Source organism: Hibiscus syriacus, unplaced genomic scaffold (genome assembly GCF_006381635.1).
Source record: "Hibiscus syriacus cultivar Baekdansim isolate YM2019G1 unplaced genomic scaffold, ASM638163v2 tig00117021_pilon, whole genome shotgun sequence".
NCBI classification, from domain to species: Eukaryota; Viridiplantae; Streptophyta; class Magnoliopsida; order Malvales; family Malvaceae; genus Hibiscus; species Hibiscus syriacus.
This window is the reverse complement of record NW_024063527.1, coordinates 883,916-908,160: the sequence shown is the minus strand read 5'-3', so window position 1 is coordinate 908,160 and position 24,245 is coordinate 883,916. Positions and strand designations below refer to the sequence as shown.

Genomic DNA, 24,245 nt, shown 5'->3' with positions numbered 1-24,245 from the left:
CGATTCCCTCATGACATTCTGGAAATGTTGTTCGTTTGAAGGGGTATCGGTTCCCCTTGAATGGGTACCGATTCCCCTTGCCCAGAAATCATATTTTCAACCCGAAAATTACTTCATTTCCACTCAAACACTTCATATATCATCCCCTTTTCATTCTTAACTCTAGTACACATACTTAAACCAATCTATATTCATTTATTTCATCTTAAACATCAAAATCCTATTATCCATATAAGATTCAAAAATCATACCAAATTTTCAATGTGTTCCAATTCCCATTCTAACACTTCATACTTCTTAATTAGATTGATGACAAGTCAAAATTCATCCATAAAACTTCAACAACCATACCATATCAAAATTTCATCTTAAAACTCATATGGCAAATTCCTTCATAATTCCTTTATCTTATTGTTTAAATCTCATATAAGCTTTCCTTAAGCTTATTTAATACCCAAAGAATCAAAACTAAGCTTAAAACTCAAGAATTAACCAACTGAAATTAAACTTACCTTTGCCTTGCTCTCCCACGTATGAAGAAGAAGAAAGGAGAAGAGCACTCTGGATGGTTCTCACATATCCCACGATTATATTACCTAAAAAAAAAATATAAAAATCCTTCTGGTCAAATGACCATAATACCCTTAATTTCCTTTAATAATTACCAACTAACCTTCAATATATATTCAAATAATCATTGAATTCCTTCATTCTTCTACTTTAGTCACCAAATTCTGAAACTTTACAATTTGGTCACTAACCCGGTATTGCGGATGTTACAAATCTCCCCTCCTTTTAAGAAAAATCGTCCTCGAATTTTCACTGCACATCTTAATAAGAACATATCTTCTAATGTTCTTATGTTGCTTCCCTGACTTATTCTTTCTTGTCATCATCAGAAACTTACTTTTCAATCCTTTAGTTTTCCGACTATCTTTTTCGTTTATACATTCATCCTTTGTTGCTTATCATATCAACAATAACCAATAATACCAATCCATTGTTGTCTTTTCTCTCATTCGATTATGCATCTTTCCTTTGACCTTTCTAAAATTCAATATAATGTCACTCATCATGTTGACAGTAACATCCATCTCTATATCATAAATCCATTTATTTCTTCATAACTTCCTAATTACCTTATAACCATACCAAACTTGTATTTCGTCATCATTTAACCAAACACAACTTTAAATCTTCTACAATGTGATTAAACATATACTTTAAGGAGTCAAACAATATTTTCACATCACCTTGCACACTTGTCTTTTTTATATCAAAATTGTCCTCTGTACTTCCATATTTATCGTATCTGATCCTTTAAATCAATACCTTTCATTTCTTTATTCCTTATTCCTTATACATAAATCATATATTTCCTTTCATGTTCACATACTCTTGTCTTATCACTTATACTCATCTTTATGTACCAATCTTCATCGCATCCTCATTACTCTAATAACCCATTTCTTATACATAACTTCATTCTTTATCACTCTTATACTTGTATTTTTCTTCCTAAAGGTTCCATGAAATACTTATCTCAGTTTCTACATCATAGTTATCTGCTCAGAATATACAACCATATTCAAATTCACATCATAATCAATTAACTCAACTTTATCTTTTCCTTCAATCTTATAACTCTATCACCTTTACTCTGACAGCTAGTCAATAACATATGTTTAATCTAGGGTACAAACTCTAATCAACCAAACACATACATCCTTTCAAATAGAAATTATCTCAACATTCGCTTACTCAACTTATCAATTTCACCTCTATTCTCATACATCCTGAAATTTCTTTTGCTTCAACTCAACATTCTGACTTCCTGTGTCCTATAATCTGATCATCGATATACACATTCTCAAACTCTTCTTATCAATCCTCATCTTTACTTAAATATACAAATTCTTACTTCCTTTTCCTTTACTATACCACATTATTATGATCCAAATATGCAACTGTATCCAGATCCATTGCAGATCTGGTTATCATATCCTGACAATATCTTATAATCTTATAATTCCAGTACATTTTTATCACATACTCTAGTTAGCCCATACTAACTCTTTTCATCTTAACTGCAAACCCTTATCATAAACATACTCTTGTTTATGTGCAATACTATCGCTTCGTTTCAAACTCATAAGCTCTGACTTTATACATCTTATACACTTGTCACTGATGCACTTATCCTTGAGTTCTTCTATACGTACTCATCACGTCCTTAGATCTTTTTAACATTCTTATGGTGACACCGGTTCACCATATTCTATCTTATCCACATAATAACTCTATATCGTTTTTCCGATTCCAAACGATGAAAACTTTCTATCATTATTCAGATATGATTTCAGCTTTCTGAAATCAACTTTTGATCTTACTAGGCATTTCCTGAGGTGTCCGCTCTTCATCCTGCCTGGCCAGGGCAAGTGAATAGCTATCACAATCAGGAATATCACCTTTCACTTACTTCGAAATTATCACGATCGGATTTCTACTGTATTTAACTATTCTTATTCTATTAGCAAGACAACATACTCCTTACACAATCAGATCATAAATTTTTTTTTTCAATCTATGTTGGTATGTACACCTTTTATGACACTTTGGACTTCGGTTTATGCCGAGAATCGGCTAAACCTTAGCTCTGATACCATTAAATATAACACCCCCAACCCGTATCCGATCCAGATACGAGTCCGAAGTGTCACATTGACTTTTCAAACATTTATTCGTATAAAATAGTGGGTAATTTAAAAACTTTGATAACATTTAAATTATTTCAAAACGTTTACAACAGATATCAGAATTCATACCATTTATATCTTTAGACTACATGCCAACTACACTCTGTAAACAGTACATACATTTTCTGATCTGACATTTGGTAAGGAGAACTGACCTGTCTTGCTCCGCATTACTCTTTATTCTTCTCGAAACCTACGTGTGAAACAAGCACACGCTAAGTCGTTGACTTAGTGAGGCAATAATTAAACATATAACAATAAATTCATGAACGTGCATTCATACCATTGAATCATGACATTTCAATATGCATGTATCTATTGCATGATAACAATATATAATCATGTCATACACACGCAACATATCTTCTTGTATTACTTTCACTTTTCGTTTGTCTTCCAATTGCATTGCCCATGTATATTATTATCTTTATCAACATCATTATAATTCAAGCAACACATGACATATCACCATAAGTATATACATCACATATATCTTATACATTACATTCCATGTTATCTCTTATTAGCCCATGTGCACCTGTGATAACTGTAGATATATGAGTCTATTGAGGTTGTGCACCATTATGCTGTCGCCACAACTCATATAAATGTCCCGAAGGACCTATCCAGAGGTCACACAGACCCCGGTAACTATCCAGAGGTCATAAAGATCCTCGGTAACTGTCCAGAGGTCATAAAGATCCTCGGTAAACTGTCCATATGTTCCTTAGAACATAGGTATACTGTCCATATGTCTCGAAAGACATAGGTAAAACTGTCCATATGTTCCGTAGAACATAGGTAAACCCTCGACTCTTGGCATGCCAACTATACCCCTAGCTCTCATATCACATAACATGGGCATTATCATTTATAACATTTCATATCACTTGTTCTTTCTCTTCTGTCACATACCACATGTAGGTGTAACCATATACTTCATATCATATCACATGTATAACATATTGCATATTCATGTAATCATATAGATCATGTCACATGGCTTATATCATTTCTCATATTCATATATATATAGTTCACTTTTACATATCACATTTTCCTTTTCTCCTATTTTTCATATCATATCTCTTATAACCACATATGTCTGTCTTATCTCATATCCTATAATTCTTTAGCTTATATTATATCACATGTTTATATCATATAACTTATGTAATCACATATACTATTTATACTAGTTCACATAGCTTATTTCACTAACATGTATTCACATGTACATTTCACTTTTCGTATGATTTCATAATCATCTGTCACGTAGCTTATAACACTTCTCTTGTGTTCATCTGGCATGTAACTCATTGTCATCTCTTATTCTCGTATGATTCTCATACACCAAGTATATCACATAGCTTGTTACCTATATAATATTTTCTCATAACTTATCATCACATAGTTCCCATAACATTTTCCTATAGATTCATAAATCTTTACCATATGACTCATGTATATATGTTCATTTCCGCTCATATATCCTCTCTATATAACTTGTTTACATATTCATATAATCACTTCTGTCAATGTCTCCTCATTTATATATCATTCTTATATTGCCCTATAAATCAATGTTATTTAACTTATCTCACTTTTCATTTAATCTCATAAGTTGGTTATACAATTCCTATATATATATATATATATATATATATATATATATCTAACTCATGTAATTTATATCCTTTCTCTTGTTATCATAAATCATTGCCATATAACACATATCATATAATTCATACCACCTAACATGTAATACAACTAAACATATTCATGTAATATAAACATAATCATACAATCATATATTCAACATATTGGAAACAGACTTGTCGCAAGTCAAATTTCCATACACAATACGTATATTCTAATAGTACGCACTCACCTGGCCTCACTAGTCAATATCGATCTGTTATCTTTCCTTGATCGATCTTACTTGCCAAACGTTCCGGAGTTGCTTTATGCGTATAATCTACATACATGTACATTTTGAGGCAATCATTAGATACCTACACCTTGTAATTGGATACTAGCAATTTAAACGAACTTATTAACCAATATTCACATTTTCCTTTAGGGGGAATCGGTTCCCTACTATGGGTATCGATTCCCTCATGACATTCTGGAAATGTTGTTCGTTTGAAGGGTATCGATTCCCCTTGAATGGGTACCGATTCCCCTTGCCCAGAAATCATATTTTCAACCCGAAAATTACTTCATTTCCACTCAAACACTTCATATATCATCCCCTTTTCATTCTTAACTCTAGTACACATACTTAAACCAATCTATATTCATTTATTTCATCTTAAACATCAAAATCCTATTATCCATATAAGATTCAAAAATCATACCAAATTTTCAATGTGTTCTAATTCCCATTCTAACACTTCATACTTCTTAATTAGATTGATGACAAGTCAAATTCATCCATAAAACTTCAACAACCATACCATATCAAAATTTCATCTTAAAACTCATATGGCAAATTCCTTCATAATTCCTTTATCTTATTGTTTAAATCCCATATAAGCTTTCCTTAAGCTTATTTAATACCCAAAGAATCAAAACTAAGCTTAAAACTCAAGAATTAACCAACTGAAATTAAACTTACCTTTGCCTTGCTCTCCCACGTATGAAGAAGAAGAAAGGAGAAGAGCACTCTGGATGGTTCTCACATATCCCACGTTTATATTACCTTAAAAAAAATATAAAAATCCTTCTGGTCAAATGACCATAATACCCTTAATTTCCTTTAATAATTACCAACTAACCTTCAATATATATTCAAATAATCATTGAATTCCTTCATTCTTCTACTTTAGTCACCAAATTATGAAACTTTACAATTTGGTCACTAACCCGGTATTGCGGAAGTTACAGTGCTGACACTGTCTCCCTTGACTCGGAGTAGATCTCCCAGCACCAGATTCCACTGACTGCGTCTGTCTAGGTCTTGCCTGACTTGTTCCCCTAGCAGACGATCTGATTCTGATCTAGCCTGTGATCGAAATCCCGAGTCTCTTCCCCTTTTTGATGGTACTGAGCTAGAAAAAGCACCCGTTCTCTTTGATGTTTGAACTCTAAAATCCCTGAATCTCTCATTCTGAGCTCTTTCAAGAGCCTTGGCGCGATTGATCACCTCTTGGAACGAGGACAAATTCAACACTATCAACAATTCTTTAAGTCTAGGGCGCAAGCCCTCCACGAACCATTCGCAAGCATCTTTTTCAGTAGGCACAAGCTCAGCTGCAAACCTGCTCAGCTTATTAAACTCACATTCGTACTCATATACAAAGCGGCTCATCTGCTTCAAATTCATAAACTCCTGTTTCATTTGTCGGATAAACTGATCTCAAAAATACTTGCTTTTAAATTCTTCTAAAAACAAAGACCAAGTCAACTGGTCGGTTGACATCCTCATGGTGACGTTCGTCCACCATATCCTCGCCTGACCTCTCAATAAAGATACAACTCCATCTAATTTCTCCACTTCGGAACAGTGGAGACCATCTAACATGATTTTCAAATCATTCAACCAAAGTTCCGCTGACACTGGACCTTCCTCAGCTTCTCCCTTAAATTCGGGAGCTCCTAAACCTCTCAACTCTTTTACTACATTTATTCTGAGTTAGTGGAGCAGAAGGTTGAAGACGCGTTAGAATAGCATCTAACGTTCTGAAGAACGTATCTTGATCTTGCACAGGCACTCCTTGAGATGCCTGTTCTTCACCTTGCCTGGCCAGGGCAGGTGAATTACTGCTTTCAGCATGCCTATCTTCTCCCGCTTCACTTCGGGAGCTATTATGTCCGGATATCTAATAAGAATAAACACATTATTCTATTAGCAAAACAGCATACTCATACTATACCATATCAGAAGTTCTCACTATTTGTTGGCATGTATTCCATTTAAAGACTTTATAGACTCTGGTTCATGCCTAGAATAGGCTAAACCATAGCTCTGATACCATTAAATGTAACACCCCCAACCCGTACCCGACCCGGATATGAGTCAGAGATATTACATTGACTTTTAAAACACAACTCTTAACCAATAATAGCAAAATATTTGAACTTATATTAAGAAAATACGATAATATACATATTGTAATATAAGTTTACCAAAATATTCAGAGCATACACAACTTAACCCTTTAATTACATGCCAACTGCCATTTACATAACAAAATGACCTACTGATTAAGTTGCTTCTGATCTGGTGGTTGCAGGAGTAATACTGTCAAGCTGCTTCACCTGTCTCGTCTACTTTCTCGGATCCTACGTGTGAAACACTCACACGCTAAGTCATCGACTTAGTAAGGCAATGTAATAATAATAACAAGGCAATGTAATGAAAATGTCATAATCATATGAAATGAGATGGAAGCATGTACTTAATCAATGTAGTCTACATCATCAATATCCATACCTGTAAGCATATTAATTTAACATTCATGAATTCGTATTAATAAGTTTATTGGCCCATGATATCATATTGAGAACCTAAGGTATCTGAGTAATGTGAGGTTGTGCACTATGCTGTCACCACAGCTCGTATAAATGCACCGAAGTGCCGCGTAGAATTGCACCGTAGTGCCATATAATAATGTCCATAACGACCACATAGAATTCCTTAAGAATCATATACATATGCTAGGGATCACATATGTGTCTCACCAGACTTCACACATGTTCCAAAGAATATATATATATATCCCGAAGGACCGCGTAGAATTTTGTCCCGAAGGACCGCGTAGACCCTCTACCCTTGGCATGCCAACTATACCTATAGTTCTCATCTACATAACATGGGCTTTTACATTTCACGTAGTATATATCGCGTAGACATGTAAGTTCTTACCTTTTCACATAGCTCATAACTTTTCCTGCATATTCATGTCATATAATGCATTTTATAGGAATTCATATCATGTCTCATAATAAAGAATATGCTCATGTGCCAAGATATAAAAAAATCTAGACTTATCACAAGTCTAGAATTGAGTATATTTCTATAATTATGCTATGCATATGCACTCACCTATATTTCTTTGTCTTTTCCTCGATCGATCCTACTTGTAGATTATTCCCGAACTCGTGTAGGCTCAGTATCTACATAAACATAATTTTCAAGATGATTATCAGATGTCTATGTCCTGAAATTAATCTTTAATAGCCTACCAATTTAAGGAATTAATAGTTTAGTCTTTCTCTTTTTTTTATATGGGGGAATCGGTTCCCCCCTGGGGGTATCGATTCCCCTCTAGCATTCTGGAAATTCATATACGTTGAGGGGGTATCGATTCCCCTTGAATGGGTACCGATTCCCCTAGCCCATAAATCCTATTTTGAGCCCGAAAATCATCTCATTTCAGCTCAAACATACATATTTCACTCCCTTTAATACTCTTAGCTTTCATACACTTACTTAAACTAATTATTATCCATTCAATACCTATAAAACTAAAAAAAACTAATCATCCATATAGAATTTAAGAATCTTGCTCAAATTCCAACTTGTTCTAATTTCAATTCTATCACCTCATACTTCTTAATTAACTTATTGACAAGTCAAAAATCTTATTCAAACTTCAAAAACTCATCCATATCAAAATTTCATCTAAAAACTCATTTTCCAAATCTCTCTCTAAATCACTTATCTTGTTGTCTTAATATCATATAAGCTTTCCTTTAGCTTATATAACATCCAAACTTCAATTTCCAAGCTAAAAATCAAAGAACTACCAAGGTTCAGATTCTTACCTTAAACTTGGTCTTCACGTTTGGAAGAAGAGAAGAGAGAATTCTGGAAACCTTTGTTTCCTACTCAAGCCCCACGTGGGTTATAATATATCCCCATAAAAATTTTTAATTATAATTTTTTCCTTGCAAATGACCATTTTGTCCTTAAATTCATTTCATATTTACTAACAATTATTTTTAAACTATATAATTATTCTACTTTAATCACCAAATTCTGAATTTTTACAAATTAGTCACTAACCCGTTACTTAGGATGTTACATGTTTAAATTTTCTTTGAATTTTGTCAAGAGTCAAAGTTTGAAAAGTCAATATGACACCTCATACTCGTATCCGGGTCGGATACGGGTTGGGGGTGTTATATGTCAAAAGTGTGAACATTTAATATCGAAAATTTAAAAATTATCTATGAACAAATACTATCTTACTGTCAACAATCAAGTGAAACTTACAAATACTTTATTGACCATTAATGTAGTTTACCATATTTATTTTAAAGCCCTTCCAGTAGGTAGCTTTTGGTATGGTTAGTTTTAACATTCTCGCGGCTTCTTGTCGTCTTTCTATCTCTTAAGTTCTCAATCGCGCCAAAAGTCTCCGGTACCTATCCGATCTACTCTTCCTCCCCGGTGTCGCAAGTGGTGAAGTTTTTACTTTTTTATGGATGGAAACCGGTAAAGAAGATACAACCGCCTTTCCGGACCGTGCTTCTCGATCAACGAGAGGGAGAAGACAAGTCTTCAACTTAATATTACTATCTCGCAATGATGTACTGTTGTTTTCTTCTCTTTTTTTCTAAAAATTTTCCGAATATAATCGATATAGAAACCCTTTATTTGCTATTTCCAGGATGACAAAGTTGCTGGACGACGAAGTTGAAAAGGACGAGTTGTTTTGGAATCAAGAATCTTTTAAAGAGGTAAAAACATACATTTTTCCAGCGGAGTTACTCTTTTCAAATTAATAGATTATAGAATTGATGTTGATGTGTTGAGATATGGGTAATTTCATGTTCCCTAGAATTGGTTTAAACTCTGAAATAAAGTTTTTGTTAGAACGACATATTATGATCACCACCTATAGTTTGTACACTTTAGGTTTTGATTAAAAGATTAATAGACATTTACAAATTTTCTGTTTGTATTTCTATCCCCATGAGGAGAATGATGTCAATTATGAAGAAGAACCAGAGGTTGATGATATGTTCGATAGTGACTTCGATGAAGATGTTTGTATTGCTCTCTTCTCTACTTCAGATTTAATTAATATTATATAATTACTCTTACGTCCTAAGATATCTTAATGCTAAGAAAACTTTACACCTTCCCTATCTTGAAAATTGGCTCTTCCACGGTTGCTAGGAACCTGAGCCAGATGAGGAAGTAGAAAATGAAGCAGATGAAAGGTTTAGCTTCTTTTACCTTTTTTATATTGTATTTACATCTCCATTTCATAACCAATTTATTTTTATTTTGAGTTGCTCTAGCAGGGTTCGCACAAAGAAGCGTCTGATATTTCCTGGAAAGTCTTCTACGAAAAAAAGAGGAAAAAGAAAGTCCTTTCAAATTTAGATGGTGATTCCAAAGATGAAAATGCTACTCAAAAGACTACCACTCCACAACATTATGATGCCCCTGATGATGTAGATGGTGAAAGAATTATAAGGAAATCTACTAGAACTGCAGTCATTGTTAGGCAAGATGAGCGAGATGCGATACGTGCTGCTCTGCAGGCAACAACAAAGGCAAGCTTTTTGGTTATTCTTTTCATTCTTCTTTTGTGGGAAAATATTTCTAGTACACATTGTTCGTCATTTTAAAATTGGGAAAATACAATGGATCATGGTATTAATTATGTTGGAAAAGAAAAGTCAAAATTGATGGCTTTAAAAATCAGAAAAGGGGAGCAGTGGGGGGCACCACCACTGGAAATTCAAAAGGGCGGTGCATGATTTCAATAATGGCAGTCCATTATTCAAAGGTTGGCACCGAACCAATTTTTAATTAAAATTGTAAATGGGTTAATTACTCTTTTAGCCATTGCACACTTTAGGATATTTACAAGATTAGTCTCTAAGCTTCAACTATAAATACCCTAATCCATTTAGCTTCAAAATCATCCCAAAATCTTCCAGTTCTCTCTCAAGTGTGTTTTGTAAACACCTGTAATTTTTTCTCTTTAGTAAAAGATCTACAGCAGTCCGGAGACGTAAGCACAATTGGCTTAACTCCGTTATTAATTTTTCAGGTATTATTTTTTCCGCTTTTATTTTGTATTCTCACTAATCTGGCTATAGAGAAATTACTTGTTACTCGTTTATTTTCCAACAACTGGTATCAGAGCTTTAGGTTGTGAATTTTGTCAATTTTTTGCGAGGTTACTATTCATTACTATTCACATGAATAGTAAATTTCGTGAATAGTAAAATTTTGTCGTCGATACGAATTTGTCGATGGAGGTGTTATAATACACGGTGGTTCGCACAAATTGTCAGAAACGATCCGAAGAAGCCAGATTCGAGTGGGAGCGATGGCTGCAGACGAAGGGAATATGAAAATTGAAAAGTTTGATGGTGCGGACTTTGGCTTTTGGAAGATGCAGATCAAAGATTTTCTGTACCAGAAAAATCTATATCAACCCCTCTTAGGAAAGCAACCAGAGGGCATGAAGAATGAAGACTGAGCTCTTCTCGACCGACAAGCACTCGGAGTTATCCGACTGACGTTGTCCTGAAATGTTGCTTTCAACATAGCAAAGGAAAAGACCACGGCGGGTCTTATAGCGGCTCTCTCTAGTATGTATGAGAAGCCATCGACCTCAAACAAAGTTCATTTGATGAGGCGATTATTCAATTTGCGGATGACGGAAGGGGCATCAGTGGCTCAACACCTGAATGAACTCAACACAATCACAACCCAGTTGAGTTCCATGGAAATTGATTTCAATGATGAAGTTCGAGCTTTAATTCTCTTATCATCTCTACCAGATAATTGGAATGCTACTGTTGCAGCAGTTAGCGGCTCGTCGGGAAATAGTAAATTGAAATTCGACGATGTTCGGAATCTGGTACTGAGCGAAGAAATTCGACGGAGAGAATCAGGTGAAGCATCAACCTCCTCAGCCTTGCACACGGAGTCCAGAGGGAGAACTTCATAAAGAAATTCAAATCGTGGCAGATCGAAATCCAGACGGGGAAAATCAAGAACGGGAAAGAAAGATTTTACCTGTTATAATTGTGGCAAGAAGGGTCACTTTAAAAGGGATTGTCGAGCACTAAAGAAAGATATTGGCGCATAGGAATCTACAAACATGACAGAGGAGACAGGTGATGCCATGATTCTAAGCGTCAACAGTTCAATTGAATCCTGGATCTTGGATTCATGGGCATCTTTCCACTCCATCCCATGCCGAGAAATCATTGAGAACTATGTCAGTGGAGATTTTGGGAAGGTTCATCTAGCCGATGATGAAACCTTGAAGATCGTCGAAAAATGAGACATTCGATTAAAGTTGTCAAACCAGACCACCTGGACGCTGAAAGAGTGAGACATATTCTGGCCTCAAAAGAAATTTGATTTCTGTAGGACAGCTTGATGGTGAAGGATTTAGCACAACCTTTTAGGCTGTGAATGGAAGATTACTAAAGGAGCACTCGTCATTGTTCGTGGTAAGAAAACTGGCACTCTCTATAACCTCAAATTTAAAGAATCATTGCAGTAGCAGATGCTGATGGAAAATCAAACCTATGGAACCAAAGGCTTGGTCATATGAGCGAGAAAGGGATGAAGACACTTTTGTCAAAGGGGAAGTTACCGGAACTAAAGAATGTAGATGTCGGACTATGCGAGGATTGCATCTTTGGCAAACAAAAAAGTCAGCTTTGCAAGATTGGTAAGACACCCAAGGCTGAAAAGTTAGAGTTGATTCATACTGATGTATGGGGACCATCTCCAGTTCCATCTCTTGCAGGCTCATTATATTATGTCACATTCATCGATGATTCTACAAGGAATGTGGTTTATTTTCTAAAGAAAATCAGAAGTCTTTGATACCTTCAGAAAATGGAAGGTCATGGTGGAAAATGAGACTGGTCTTAAAGTCAAGCGGTTGAGGTCTGACAATGGAGGAGAGTACAAAAATAGGAGATTCAGATTTCTGCGCAAACAATGGGATCAAGATAGAGGCAACAGTTCCCATGACACCGCAGCAGAATGGCGTAGCAGCGCATGAACAGAACTCTAAATGAACGTGCCAGAAGCATGAGGATACATGCCGGATTACCCAAATTTCTATAGGCTGAAGCTATCAACACTGTAGCTTACCTGATCAACCGTGGGCCCTCAGTTCCTTTGGATGGTAGAATACCAGAGGAAGTTTGGACCAAGAAAGAATAACCTTTTACACTTAAGAGTGTTTGGTTGTATTTCTTATGTACACATAGACTCTGCTGAAAGAAGTAACTTGATGCTAAGTCCAACAAATGTGCCTTTGTTGGTTATGGCGGTGATGAGTTCGGTTACCGTTTTGGGACTATGAAATCGGAAGATTATCAGAAGCAGATATGTCATTTTCAATGAGAATGTGATGTACAAAGACAGGTCAACTGTAAAATCAAGCAGTTCAAATACCAAAGCTGAAACAAAGGAATTTGCTGAATTCGAGGAGATTTCTGGAAATGATGTTCAGATCAGTCATGAAGCAGTTCAAGAAGAACCAGGCACACCGGAACTAAGACGCTCCTCCAGAATTCCTAAACCAACCAACGGTATTCTCCTTCTTTGCACTACTTGTTGCTGACCGACAATGGTGAACCAGAGTGCTATGATGAAGCAATACAAGTGGAGGATTCAGTCAAGTGGGAGTCTTCCATGAAAGATGAGATGGACTCGCTTATGTCAAATCAGACGTGGGAATTAGCTGAATTACCACCAGGCAAGAAAGCGCTCCATAACAAGTGGATCTACATGATCAAAGAAGAGCATGATGGGAGTAAACGCTATAAAGCAAGATTGGTTGTCAAAGGTTTTCAGCAAAAGGAAAGTATTGACTACAATGAAATTTTCTCTCCAGTTGTAAAACTGTCTACAATCAGACTGGTGTTGAAAATTGTAGCTGTAGAAAATTTACATCTTGAGCAGTTAGATGTAAAGACAGCTTTCCTTCATGGTGATTTAGAGGAAGAAATCTATATGAGGCAGCCAAAAGGCTTCATAGAGGCAGGAAACAAAAACCTGGTATGCAGGTTGAAGAATAGCTTGTATGGTTTAAAACAAGCTCCTAGACAGTGGTACAAGAAGTTCGATAGCTTCATGAGTAGCAGTGGTTTTACCAGATGCCAAGCAGATCATTGTTGCTACATCAAGAGGTTCGACAACAGCTTCATTATTTTATTGTTGTATGTTGATGACATGCTCATTGTAGGCTCAGACATGCAAGAGATTATAAACTTGAAGCAAAAATTGTCGAAGCAGTTTGCAATGAAAGATCTGGGCGTTGCAAAGCAGATTCTTGGGATGAGGATCAAGAGAGACAAAAAGTCGGGGACTTTGATGTTATCACAGGCTGAGTACATTAACAAAGTACTCTCCAGGTTCAACATGCAAGATACTAAACCAGTGAGTACACCTTTAGGTGTTCATTTTATACTCTCCAAAGAACAGTCACCAAAGACGGATGAAGAACGTGCACACATGGTGAAGGTGCCGTATGCCTTAACAATTGAAAGTCTGATGTATGCCATGGTTTGTACCAGACCAGATATTGCTCATGCAGTGGGAGCTGTTCTCAGGTACATGAATAATTCAGGCAAGGTACACTGGAAGCTGTCAAATGGATCCTCAGATATCTGCGGGGTACTACAAACAAAGGACTTTGTTTCAAAGGTGGAGATACGATACTGACAGGCTATGTAGATGCTGACTTAGCCGGAAATGTTGACATCAGAAGGAGTACTACATGGTATGTCTATACTCTAGGAGGTACTGCAGTGAGTTGAGTTTCTCAACTACAGAAGATAGTTGCTCTCTCCACAACTGAAGCAGAATATGTCGCTGTTACGGAAGCCAACAAGGAGATGGTTTGGCTCCAAAGTTTCTTGGAAGAGTTAGGCAAGAAACAAGAAAACAATGTTTTATATTGCGACAGTCAAAGTGTTATCCATCTAGCAAAGAATCCGTCTTTTCATTCCAGGACGAAGCACATACAATTGAGATATCATTTTATTCGATCTCTTCTGGAAGATGGGATTTTGAAACTTGAAAAGATTAGTGGAGCTCAAAATCCGGCAGACATGTGACAAAGACAGTGACCACGGACAAACTGAAGTTGTGTTCAGCTTCAGTTGGCATGCTAGAGTAACAAGACCATAAATGCTGCTGCATTGATCGAGGTATGAAGAAAGATTAAAATCAGTCTTCAAGTGGGAGATTGTTGGAAAAGAAAAGTCAAAATTGGTGGCTTTAAAAATCAGAAAAGGGGAGCAGTAGGGGGCACCGCCACTGGAAATTCAAAAGGGCGGTGCATGATTTGAATAATGGCAGTCCATTATTCAAAGGTTGGCACCGAACCAATTTTTAATTAAAATTGTAAATGGGTTAATTACTCTTTTAGCCATTGCACACTTTAGGGTATTTACAAGATTAGTCCCTAAGCTTCAACTTAAATACCCTATCCCATTTTGCTTCAAAATCATCCCAAAATCTTCCAGTTCTCACCTGTAATTTTTTCTCTTTAGTAAAAGATCTGCAGCAGTCCGGAGAAGTAAGCACAATTGGCTGAACTCCGTTATCAATTTTTCGAGTATTATTTTTTCCGCTTTTATTTTGTATTCTCACTAATCTGGCTATAGGGAAATTACTTGTTACTCGTTTATTTCCCAACAAATTAATACATATATCTTTTCTAGCTGATATGTGTTTAAATATGTGCTTTTGTATATCAATCAATCAATGAAATCTAGTTGAAACTTCAGCTAATAGGTATTAGAAGTGTTCTCATATTGACTGTTTCAGTAATATACCTTTTGATGTTTTCTGTTGACACTACACTTGTTCTTTAAGCTTTAATCAATTGTTACCGGTGACTCTGTGAGAGACCTAGGCATATGTTGAAGGCACGTGGAGCACAGTTGTCTTAAAGTGCTATATTATTTGCTTGATTCCTGATGTATGGAAGTAAATGCCATTCCTCCATTACTTTTAAAAAATAGAAAAGAATGAAGATTAAAAAGGGGAAAACTGTAAGGCAAACTGTATACTTTTTTGAAAATATCTTCTTCATTTTTGTTCTTTTTGTGCCCAGAATTCATCTCAAATTGCTTTGGTAATTCTCCTTTGTTCACCATCTAGAAATGTTGCGACAATTTTACATGCTCACCTTTACTTCATCAACCTACATATCATCAGCAAAACATAATTTTCCTCGTAAAATAACACCATTTTCAAAATAATGTCACGACAAATCTAAATCATCAAATACAATTATATATTCCTAAATACATTTATATGAACTTATATATATTTTAAGATAGTCAATAACTTATGTGAAATTATCCTAAATATAATTTTTTTTACTGAGTTATCAATATACTTTAAATATTTATTTGTTATACAAACCTGTAAAATATGAAAGAGTGTAAAATATGAGTGAAACTGTTTGGTCAAACATCGGCAGTTATAAATAATAAAAAGGAAAAAACTTTCCGTACTTTTATATCTATTAAAATATCAATATGTTGGGAAGTTTTAGAGGCTCAAGGGGCGCATTACAATTACAATGAACGAAGCTCCAATAGCATGTGACATGCATCCATGCTACCGAATTATTTATTAGCTTTCAACTCCCATCACCTGAATTGATTGTAAATTCTGCATTCAGGATGGATTGAATGGCATACGAAGATAATCGTTCTCTAAAATTTTTAAATTATTTTAAATTATTTTAAATTTTAGATTTTTCTAATTTTATAAGTACATCTCTTTTTAAAATTTTAAATTTTAGGTCCAGTCTATATCTTCTGCACTCCTTTCTCAATTATTTTCAGGAAGAAACCCACAGGCAAGGCAAGCAGCATGGTATACAAACAACTTGTTCACTGCAACCTGATGCTCATATTCACCAACCTTGTTATCATCCTCATCTTTACTACTCATCCTTTCATCTTATCATCCAAAGACAACATCCTTCATTCCATTTCTCATCTCTTGCAGGACCTCAACTCCACAAAGTCCCAATTCTTCTCCACTTATTCTCTTATTGCTGACTTGCACCACAAGATTAACGCCACCAACTTTCTCGTTTAAGCCCTCCTTATTGAGCTCACCCGTCAACACGAACAAGCTGATGTATTCGACATTCCTCGTCCTGCTTCCTTATCGATGAACTCAAGCTTGCCCTTCTCCCTCACAAGCTCCCATTAGGATACTCCCCACGAATTGCATCTGATGAGATCTATCCTCATGTTGGAGCAGCCTGCTTGACGTTCCAAGAGGAACTCTCTCAGTACATGACATATGACATTAGCGGCGAATGTCCCGTGGATGATGTTTTTGCTCAAAAACTTATGCTCAAGGGCTGTGAACCACTCTCTCGTCGACGATGCTGTCCCAAATCCCCGTCGGTTAGGTCGGGCCAACACCGATTCCTGATAGCCTTTGGTCAATTCCATCAGATTACAGCATTATTTGGGATCCGTACACTTGCAAAAGCTACCAATGCCTTGTCTACCGCAACAAATTTCCGGCGAACTTTGATTGCAAGGACTGCTTCAACTTGCAAGGTCGAGAAAGAAGATGGCTTTACGACAGAGGACTAGAATATGGAATCGATCAGATTCTTGAGACGAAACCAGCCGGTAGTATCCGAATCGGACTCGACATTGGAGGTGAGACTGGCACTATTGCGGCGAGGATGAGAGAGCGGAACATCACCATCGTCACAAATTCAATGAACATGAATGGACCGTTCAATAGTTTGATTGCATCGAGGGGTTGATCCCAATGCATGTTAGCATTTCTCAGAGGCTTCCATTCTTTGAGAACACATTGGATATAGTGCACTCTATGCATGTGTTGAGCAACAGGATTCCTGATGCAATGTTGGACTCACCCTGTATGACATATATAGAGACCTGGGGAACTATTCTGGCTTGACCGCTTCTTCTGTCATGGATCGCACCTCAATCAAACCTATGTCCCCATGTTCGATCAAATTGGGTTTCAGAGACTGAGATGGAATATTGGGAAGAAGAAGGGTGATGGTGGAGTTCAGAAGAATGAGTGATATCTATCAGCGTTGTTGGAGAAACTAATCACCTAATTCAAATTCCTCCTTTTTTTCCCTTAGCTGATAGTTGATCCTTAAACAAGTTTTACCCAAGGGTTGAAATGGTTGTTGCTTAAAGGATTAGATAGCGTTCGTGGAATGGAAATTAGCTTTTGATAATGGTAAACAGTGAACATAGGAACTGTTTATAAGGATACCATATCTAATTTCATAATTGAAGAACAAGCATAGTGAGTATATATAGACATTACATCAAATTTTAGTGAACTAATCTCTCCTTTCACTACAAGTTGGCTCAAGTTCCACTAAGAATATGCCTGGACCGACAGACAGATATGCCTTAGGCCATACGCAGTTCCTATTTTATGGAAACCACTCCTATGTCATTACTAATATAGTAGTTCTGACCAAAAAAAAATTAAGAATTGCTTCATAGCAACCCAACCAAGGTACAGGGTTTAATTCTCCCTTCCTATACCAGAAAGGGGAAAAAAGGTACTCTGGTATTTTCTTGTCATGTCCAAAGAGGACCCTAACCAACCTACTGGCCCACCAACATAATGAGCAAATATCTGAAACACAACTTAGAACCAGACATCTATTTCCTTTAAACCAAAAATGGGTTTCAAACCTTCTCAGACATCTTATCCAACTCGCACCCAAAATCCAAAACCAAGATTGCAAAATGGAAACAAATAGAAGGCACAGAAAGATGAAGTATCTAGTATACCTTGCATTCAAGCTGAACTTTGGCCATCCTCCGTGCTGTATCCTGTAGTTGTGTAAAGAGCAACTCTAGTTCCTCCCTGGGCTTTGCAGCATCTTGGAGCTTCTCCTGCCAAACAAAACAAGAGAGAAGAGAAACAATTTCTTCTGCCTTTACATCTTTCAGAACCCCACTGAACATAATCTCAGTCAGAGTGAACTCATCAGCACCTGATATCACAAGCAACCTTGCCCTTCAGTTCAACAACATCATCACTTGTAATATATCTGCAATAAAATCCGATATAAGAGAACATTTTAGCTTTACAGGTGTCTATGCAACAAGATAAAGTTTTGTTATACCTAAGCCACTAATAATAATAATAATAATAATAGTAGTAGTAGTAGTAGTAGTAGTAGTAGTAATAGGATATGGTTGAAGTTTTAAGTTAAAAGGCTACAACATTGTGAAGGGCACAAGGCAGACTCTAGACACTAGAACCGGTGTATTGCCCAAGGCAGAAACACTGTTAAGGTCCGACAATACTGATCAAGTTACCAGACAATTTGTAGGAAAACCGTCTAAAATAGCAGGGTTTTCTCCTTGTTTTTGTTTCTTACTTGCAGACACCCTATGGTGAATGTGTGGAACTCACCAAAGAGAACCCTTCACCTCAGACTAGTTAGTCTTAAACCTCTTAGAATTGAATAAATAATCTCATTTAATTTTATTGCAGTCAACCAACCTCTATTTAAATCGAGTTTACATATTATTTGTTTGAATAAAATAAGTAACTAAAGCAATTAAAACAAGAACTCTAAATAAAGGCTTCCAATAACATAAAGATACTTCATACTTCTAAAGAAAATCTCATAATAATAATACTCTAATAACTTCATAAAATAATAAAAAGATAATATTCTTCCAGTAAAAAAATTAATGCAGATCAACATCGACAAATGCATCTGTAACACACACGAGACCAGAAAAGGTACAACATGTATATGTACTTTTCTGCATGTGTGTGCATCAATATAGAACTTAAGATATATATTAACAAACTCTAAAGAGTGCTCCAGTATATTCTACAAAACATAAGAGTTCTCTAGCTATTCTAAAAAACATGCAACATTATATTCTCTTTTTGGCCAATATTATATGATTCCCTTATAATCACATGTCTGTTGCTGAATACTAAAATTTGAGTAGGAAGTGTGATATTATCTCCTTTCTTAATAGTAAAGGCGCAGTTAAAAAAGAAGAGTAAAGAGTACTTCAATCAGGCAGGGGTCTGAGGTGCATTTGTTTCTGGCGCTAAGACACAATGCCTTAACAACACTGCCTGAGCCATGAATAAATCTGAATGCAAGGCGGAACTAAAATACATAACAAACTGCATGCATAATTAAGCATTTACAGCCAAGAAAACAAAGCAATATTTTATTAAAAAAATTTGGAAGGTGCAGAAAAAAAAAGTAGATTGGTTGTTTAATAAAAATAAGGTTGTATATGGAAGATTCCAATCATATGGAAAATGAGGAAGGAGGATCTTTATTTTGATTGTAGAAAAGACTGTCAGTCATCTTATGTTGTCTCTATGACTGATGGAAAATAATAAAAAAAAAAGCTCCAGAGCAAAACATATCAAATACAAAGCTCCATCAAGTCATGAGACAATGAGAAATTTTGCCAATGACTGCGAAGCAATCATAGATAAACGGTTTTTCTTACCCTAGCCTCCTTAGAACCCGTTTTCTGGCCTTAAGCTCATCTTTAAAAGCCAAAACTGTGGAAGAACGCATTGTTTTCTTAATTGATCTGATCTTGGATGTCAATTCTTCCTTCCTGTTTAACAGTTTAAGCTTTTGCTGTATAAGCGGGGATTTTGCAGTTTCATGCTTTTCAAACAGGCTCTCTAATGCCTCCAACCTACGGACAGCCTTTTTATATGAGTTGCTTTGAATCTGAAAAATGGAAAAATCATTCGATAAGTCACTGAAATAATAGGCATAGTACCAGCAGTAGCAGTTGTAGTAGGAAAAAAAAGCTCTCAAATTGATATTTAAATTTTTAAAAATCTAGAATATTATTAAAATCAAAATTTTTGGAAGATATCATATTTCACTCCACCAGTAACCATTAAACACCCCTAATTTTTTTTAAATAAAGTATTATACAAAGTTGTAGTAAAAAGCCTATTTAAAGTTAAAAAAGAGAGCAAAAGCATCTTAAATACTGAATAGTATATCACCGCGTGCTTATGATTTTAATGTCCCTTTCTTATCCTCACAAAAATTAATGTCACTTTCTTATTATCACAAAAATAATGTCCCTTTCTTGCTTGGCATAACTCTCGCTTTAACCCCTAAATTATACACGTTTTCTCATTTTAGGAGCTAAACTTTCTTTCGTCCCATTTAGTACAAAGTATACCTATAGAGATTTTAGTCGAAACCTTAAAATTATTTCATCCAATCAGAGTAGCACATCGCGACTAGTTGATCAACCGTGAAAACCTAAAAATAATGCATAAAATTGATAACTGACCATTTTAAATTAATTTGATTGAAAATACTTTTGAAAATATTTATTAACATCTTAATCTTCTCGGGATCGATCTTATCTTCTTATCCAGTGATACATCTAAAAATATTTTTCAAAATATACGCATATATTAATAACATAATTTTTTTGAATGTGATTAACACTATCTGTGAAATAAATAATTAACCGAAATAAATGAATTTAGGATAAACACATGCCAGAATAGAAAAAAGTATATACTTCAAAGACTAAACCGTTAATTAAGCCTTCTTCGCTTTTTCTACTATAAAAATGATTGATTGTATATAATAAACATTTATTATTATCCCCACTTTCGGGCCCCCAAAACCATAGTTTTTACATTTAAAATTTAATTTTCTCTTTTATTTTCTGTTCTATTCACCTGTACAATAATTCCGTTATTATATGGATTTTATAATTTTGAATCCATCTTTTATTTATATTATTACTTAATAATATTATTATAAATTATGTAAAAATTGATTTTGTTATTAAGAATATTCTTTATCAAATATGTTTAATTATATTTCGAATCATCTGAAAGTGGATTTGAATTAAAAAAATTAATCAAAACGTGACAATAGATTTACTTCTCCCTGAAGATTTTGACAGAGCTTTCGATTCCATCTTTACAATAATATTTAATGTTATTATTTTCATTAAAGCAAAGCAAATACATCTCCTCTAGTTTTCTCATGTTACTTGTTAGTGGCAGTTGACCTGATGATCATTTTTAATTATACATACATAACATGCAATAAATGTGATTTCTATTTTTGCACTGTCAAATGCACTTTTTATGTAAATATTCTTTAACTTCGTTTATTTTAAATTTAACGTTTTATGTACGAATTAATTTATCTTAATGGTTAAAAGAATCATTGTTGTTTTTAGATGTCGCAGATTCGAATATCAACGGTTGCAACAAGTCGATTAAGTTTTCATTGTCAAATAGTTAAAATGTATTTAGAACATAATTATTTTATAATCGCTTTAACTTAATAAAAATATATTCAACCTTTTCTAAACAATTCATAATTTTTTACCGTTAAGTTAACCTATTATGCAAATACATTTTTAGTTTCTTTCGTAATAGTTTCACATCCACACAATGGATAAATAGCTTTGTTTGTATTTTTATTTGGCATAATATCGAAACCACTGTTCAATATTTATTAAAATAGTTATTTTATTCTTTATTTTTTAGAGTATTTTAGATTTAAAGTTTCATTTTAAAATAAAAATGGCCTTATTCTAAAACGTTAATAATATGTTAACTAATTATTTTTATTTACAAAGTAGTATTTTTGTCTTAAAATAAGACATTGAAGGCCAAAATGATAGAAAAATGAATTAAAGTTAAAACGACTGTTTAATTTTAATATTTTTTCTGACTTTTACTTTGTCTTTGGAATAAATCCATCATCTAAGTTGTTATGCTATGCTAATTTTTATAGGAACTTCTCTATTAACAATAGTTTTAATGGTTAATTTAGTAAAATAATTCATATTTTTTTGGGTAAGTAAAATAACTACATCGTTATTAACAATAGATAATAAAAATGAAAATAAAAAACAGCAACGTCATTATGGAACAATAGCTTTTATCTCTTATATTTAATTATAAATTATAAAAAAATAATAGATAAATAAATAAAAGTGTGCAGTCTACTTTCCTTCGAAACCAAACTCGTCCCCCACGCGTCTTCTACTTTCCTGTCTCATCTACTTTAAAACATCTTCATCTGCATCTGCATCTTCATCTTCATATAATTGTCCTTTTTAATTTGATCCTCCTTACTTCTTCCCCAAGAAACTAACTCAATAAACTAAACAAAACCCATTGTTTGTTTTGGGTGTTTTCTTTCTTCTTTCGCCATGCATTTCCCATGGAAGAAAAGCAAAGTAACTCGTCGTATCTCACGGCTGGTTGCCGGCCTCCACTGTACCCCCAAACGCGGCGGATACCTAGTGTTGGAGACCGGTTTTCCGACCTCCCTCGTCGATCTTTTCGTCAAGAACCGTGATCGCTTCCGAAAATCCTCCAAAAGGAAATCCAGTTCCAGCCCACAGAATCTCTGCAATGACGACCTAAAATCTCCTGACATGGATGGTGGTGAAACAGTATCTGTTTCCAGAGAAGAAAACTTTCCTGTGGTGCTTAAAGTTTCTTTAATGGTGGCTCTCGCTGTTAGTACCAGAAGCCTTGCGATTTGGATCATGATGGCTGCTCTTTCACTTGTGATAATTGAGTTTTATAAGACAGTACTTCTCTTCTATCCTAGGATTCGAATGGGGTTGAAACCAAGAACAGATGAATCGGTCGTTAAACGAAGAGGAGCTGAGTTGCCTGATCCTTGTGAGTTAGTCGAGTTGAAAGATGAAACGGAAGCCGTAACATGTAAGAGTGAGCGTAGTCGGAGTTCAAGAATCAAAACGAGTTTAATCAAGAAATTTGTTCCTAAGAAGTTTCTCCATGGAAAGAGGAAGAAGCAAGGGAAGAGTAACAACAAACCATGTATTCAACTGGAAAAGGAAAAGCAAGAACATGGTGTTGATGAAAAAGATGAATCGGGAACTGAGAATATTAGAAAGGGGAATTCAGGGTGTGCGATGATTCTGCTTGTGATTATTCTTGCCGGACTCATAGCAGGGCGGGGCGTTGCACTTTTACTAACTCTTGTATGCTGCTGCATACTGATATACTATATCGGAGCTCCCATACAAAAAGACGTCAGTGATTTAAACAACGGTCATAAAACATGACATTTAGATTACGATACACCGTAATCGGAAATCATCTTTTGTCTTGTTTGTAGCTTTGAAGGTGAGCTGGTTTTGGAGATATATCTTCAGGTTGAATCCGACTGCGAGCAACGTTACGATGGAAGGGATTTAACTAGTGATTTGTTATCGGAGCAGACATCGTTATATAACGGTTATAATGCCGTTTGAAACTATTATTTCATGATTGTAATATCTACAATGATCACAACAAGAGTCGTTATGTTCAAAGTCGTGATGACCGTGACCTCGACTGCTATTTACATCCATGTATGATAGGCAAGGGAAGCTGCGTTTGTTGTAATTTCAACTGTAAATTTATATATACAAATCAGAATTAGTTCAAGTGTTACATTTCAAATTTGCTTTGAATATGAGCAG

The 24,245-nt window shown here is 35.1% G+C and overlaps 2 protein-coding genes, 1 long non-coding RNA gene and 1 pseudogene across 3 annotated transcripts; 3 read left to right on the top strand and 1 right to left on the bottom strand.

The window, feature by feature from the left end:
* Nucleotides 1-9,725: 9,725 nt before the first annotated feature.
* LOC120195875 lies at nucleotides 9,726-10,064 on the top strand. Its single transcript, XR_005523122.1, has 3 exons — nucleotides 9,726-9,755; nucleotides 9,889-9,932; nucleotides 10,017-10,064. It is a non-coding gene; the product is annotated as an uncharacterized LOC120195875 (long non-coding RNA).
* Nucleotides 10,065-16,596: 6,532 nt separating this feature from the next.
* Nucleotides 16,597-17,842, top strand: LOC120195917 (annotated as a pseudogene).
* Nucleotides 17,843-18,518: 676 nt separating this feature from the next.
* Nucleotides 18,519-21,707, bottom strand: LOC120195916 (DExH-box ATP-dependent RNA helicase DExH9-like). The gene is made up of 3 exons (XM_039197850.1): nucleotides 21,671-21,707; nucleotides 20,247-20,562; nucleotides 18,519-18,802 (listed from the first exon to the last, which is right to left on the bottom strand). The coding sequence occupies exons 1-3, from the start codon at nucleotides 21,705-21,707 to the stop codon at nucleotides 18,739-18,741; spliced, it is 417 nt and encodes a 138-aa protein (XP_039053781.1). The 3' UTR covers nucleotides 18,519-18,738.
* Nucleotides 21,708-22,958: 1,251 nt separating this feature from the next.
* On the top strand, nucleotides 22,959-24,035 carry LOC120195915. The gene is made up of 2 exons (XM_039197849.1): nucleotides 22,959-23,817; nucleotides 23,908-24,035. Exons 1-2 carry the CDS (start codon nucleotides 22,959-22,961, stop codon nucleotides 24,033-24,035), a joined length of 987 nt encoding a protein of 328 aa, XP_039053780.1.
* The last annotated feature ends 210 nt before the right edge of the window (nucleotides 24,036-24,245 follow it).

What these genes read in the sequence shown, in the direction of transcription:
- LOC120195916 (XM_039197850.1), bottom strand. Translation starts at nt 21,707, where the DNA reads ATGGAATCGAAAGCTCTGTCAAAATCTTCAGGGAGAA. An exon ending in GTCAAAATCTTCAGGGAGAA is followed by an intron (nt 20,563 to 21,670) that starts GTAAATCTATTG and finishes TCAATTTGAGAG; the next exon opens with CTTTTTTTTCCTACTACAAC. An exon ending in CGGGTTCTAAGGAGGCTAGG is followed by an intron (nt 18,803 to 20,246) that starts GTAAGAAAAACC and finishes ATTTTATTGCAG; the next exon opens with ATATATTACAAGTGATGATG.
- LOC120195915 (XM_039197849.1), top strand. Translation starts at nt 22,959, where the DNA reads ATGCATTTCCCATGGAAGAAAAGCAAAGTAACTCGTCGTATCTCACGG. An exon ending in TCCCATACAAAAAGACGTCA is followed by an intron (nt 23,818 to 23,907) that starts GTGATTTAAACA and finishes GTAGCTTTGAAG; the next exon opens with GTGAGCTGGTTTTGGAGATA.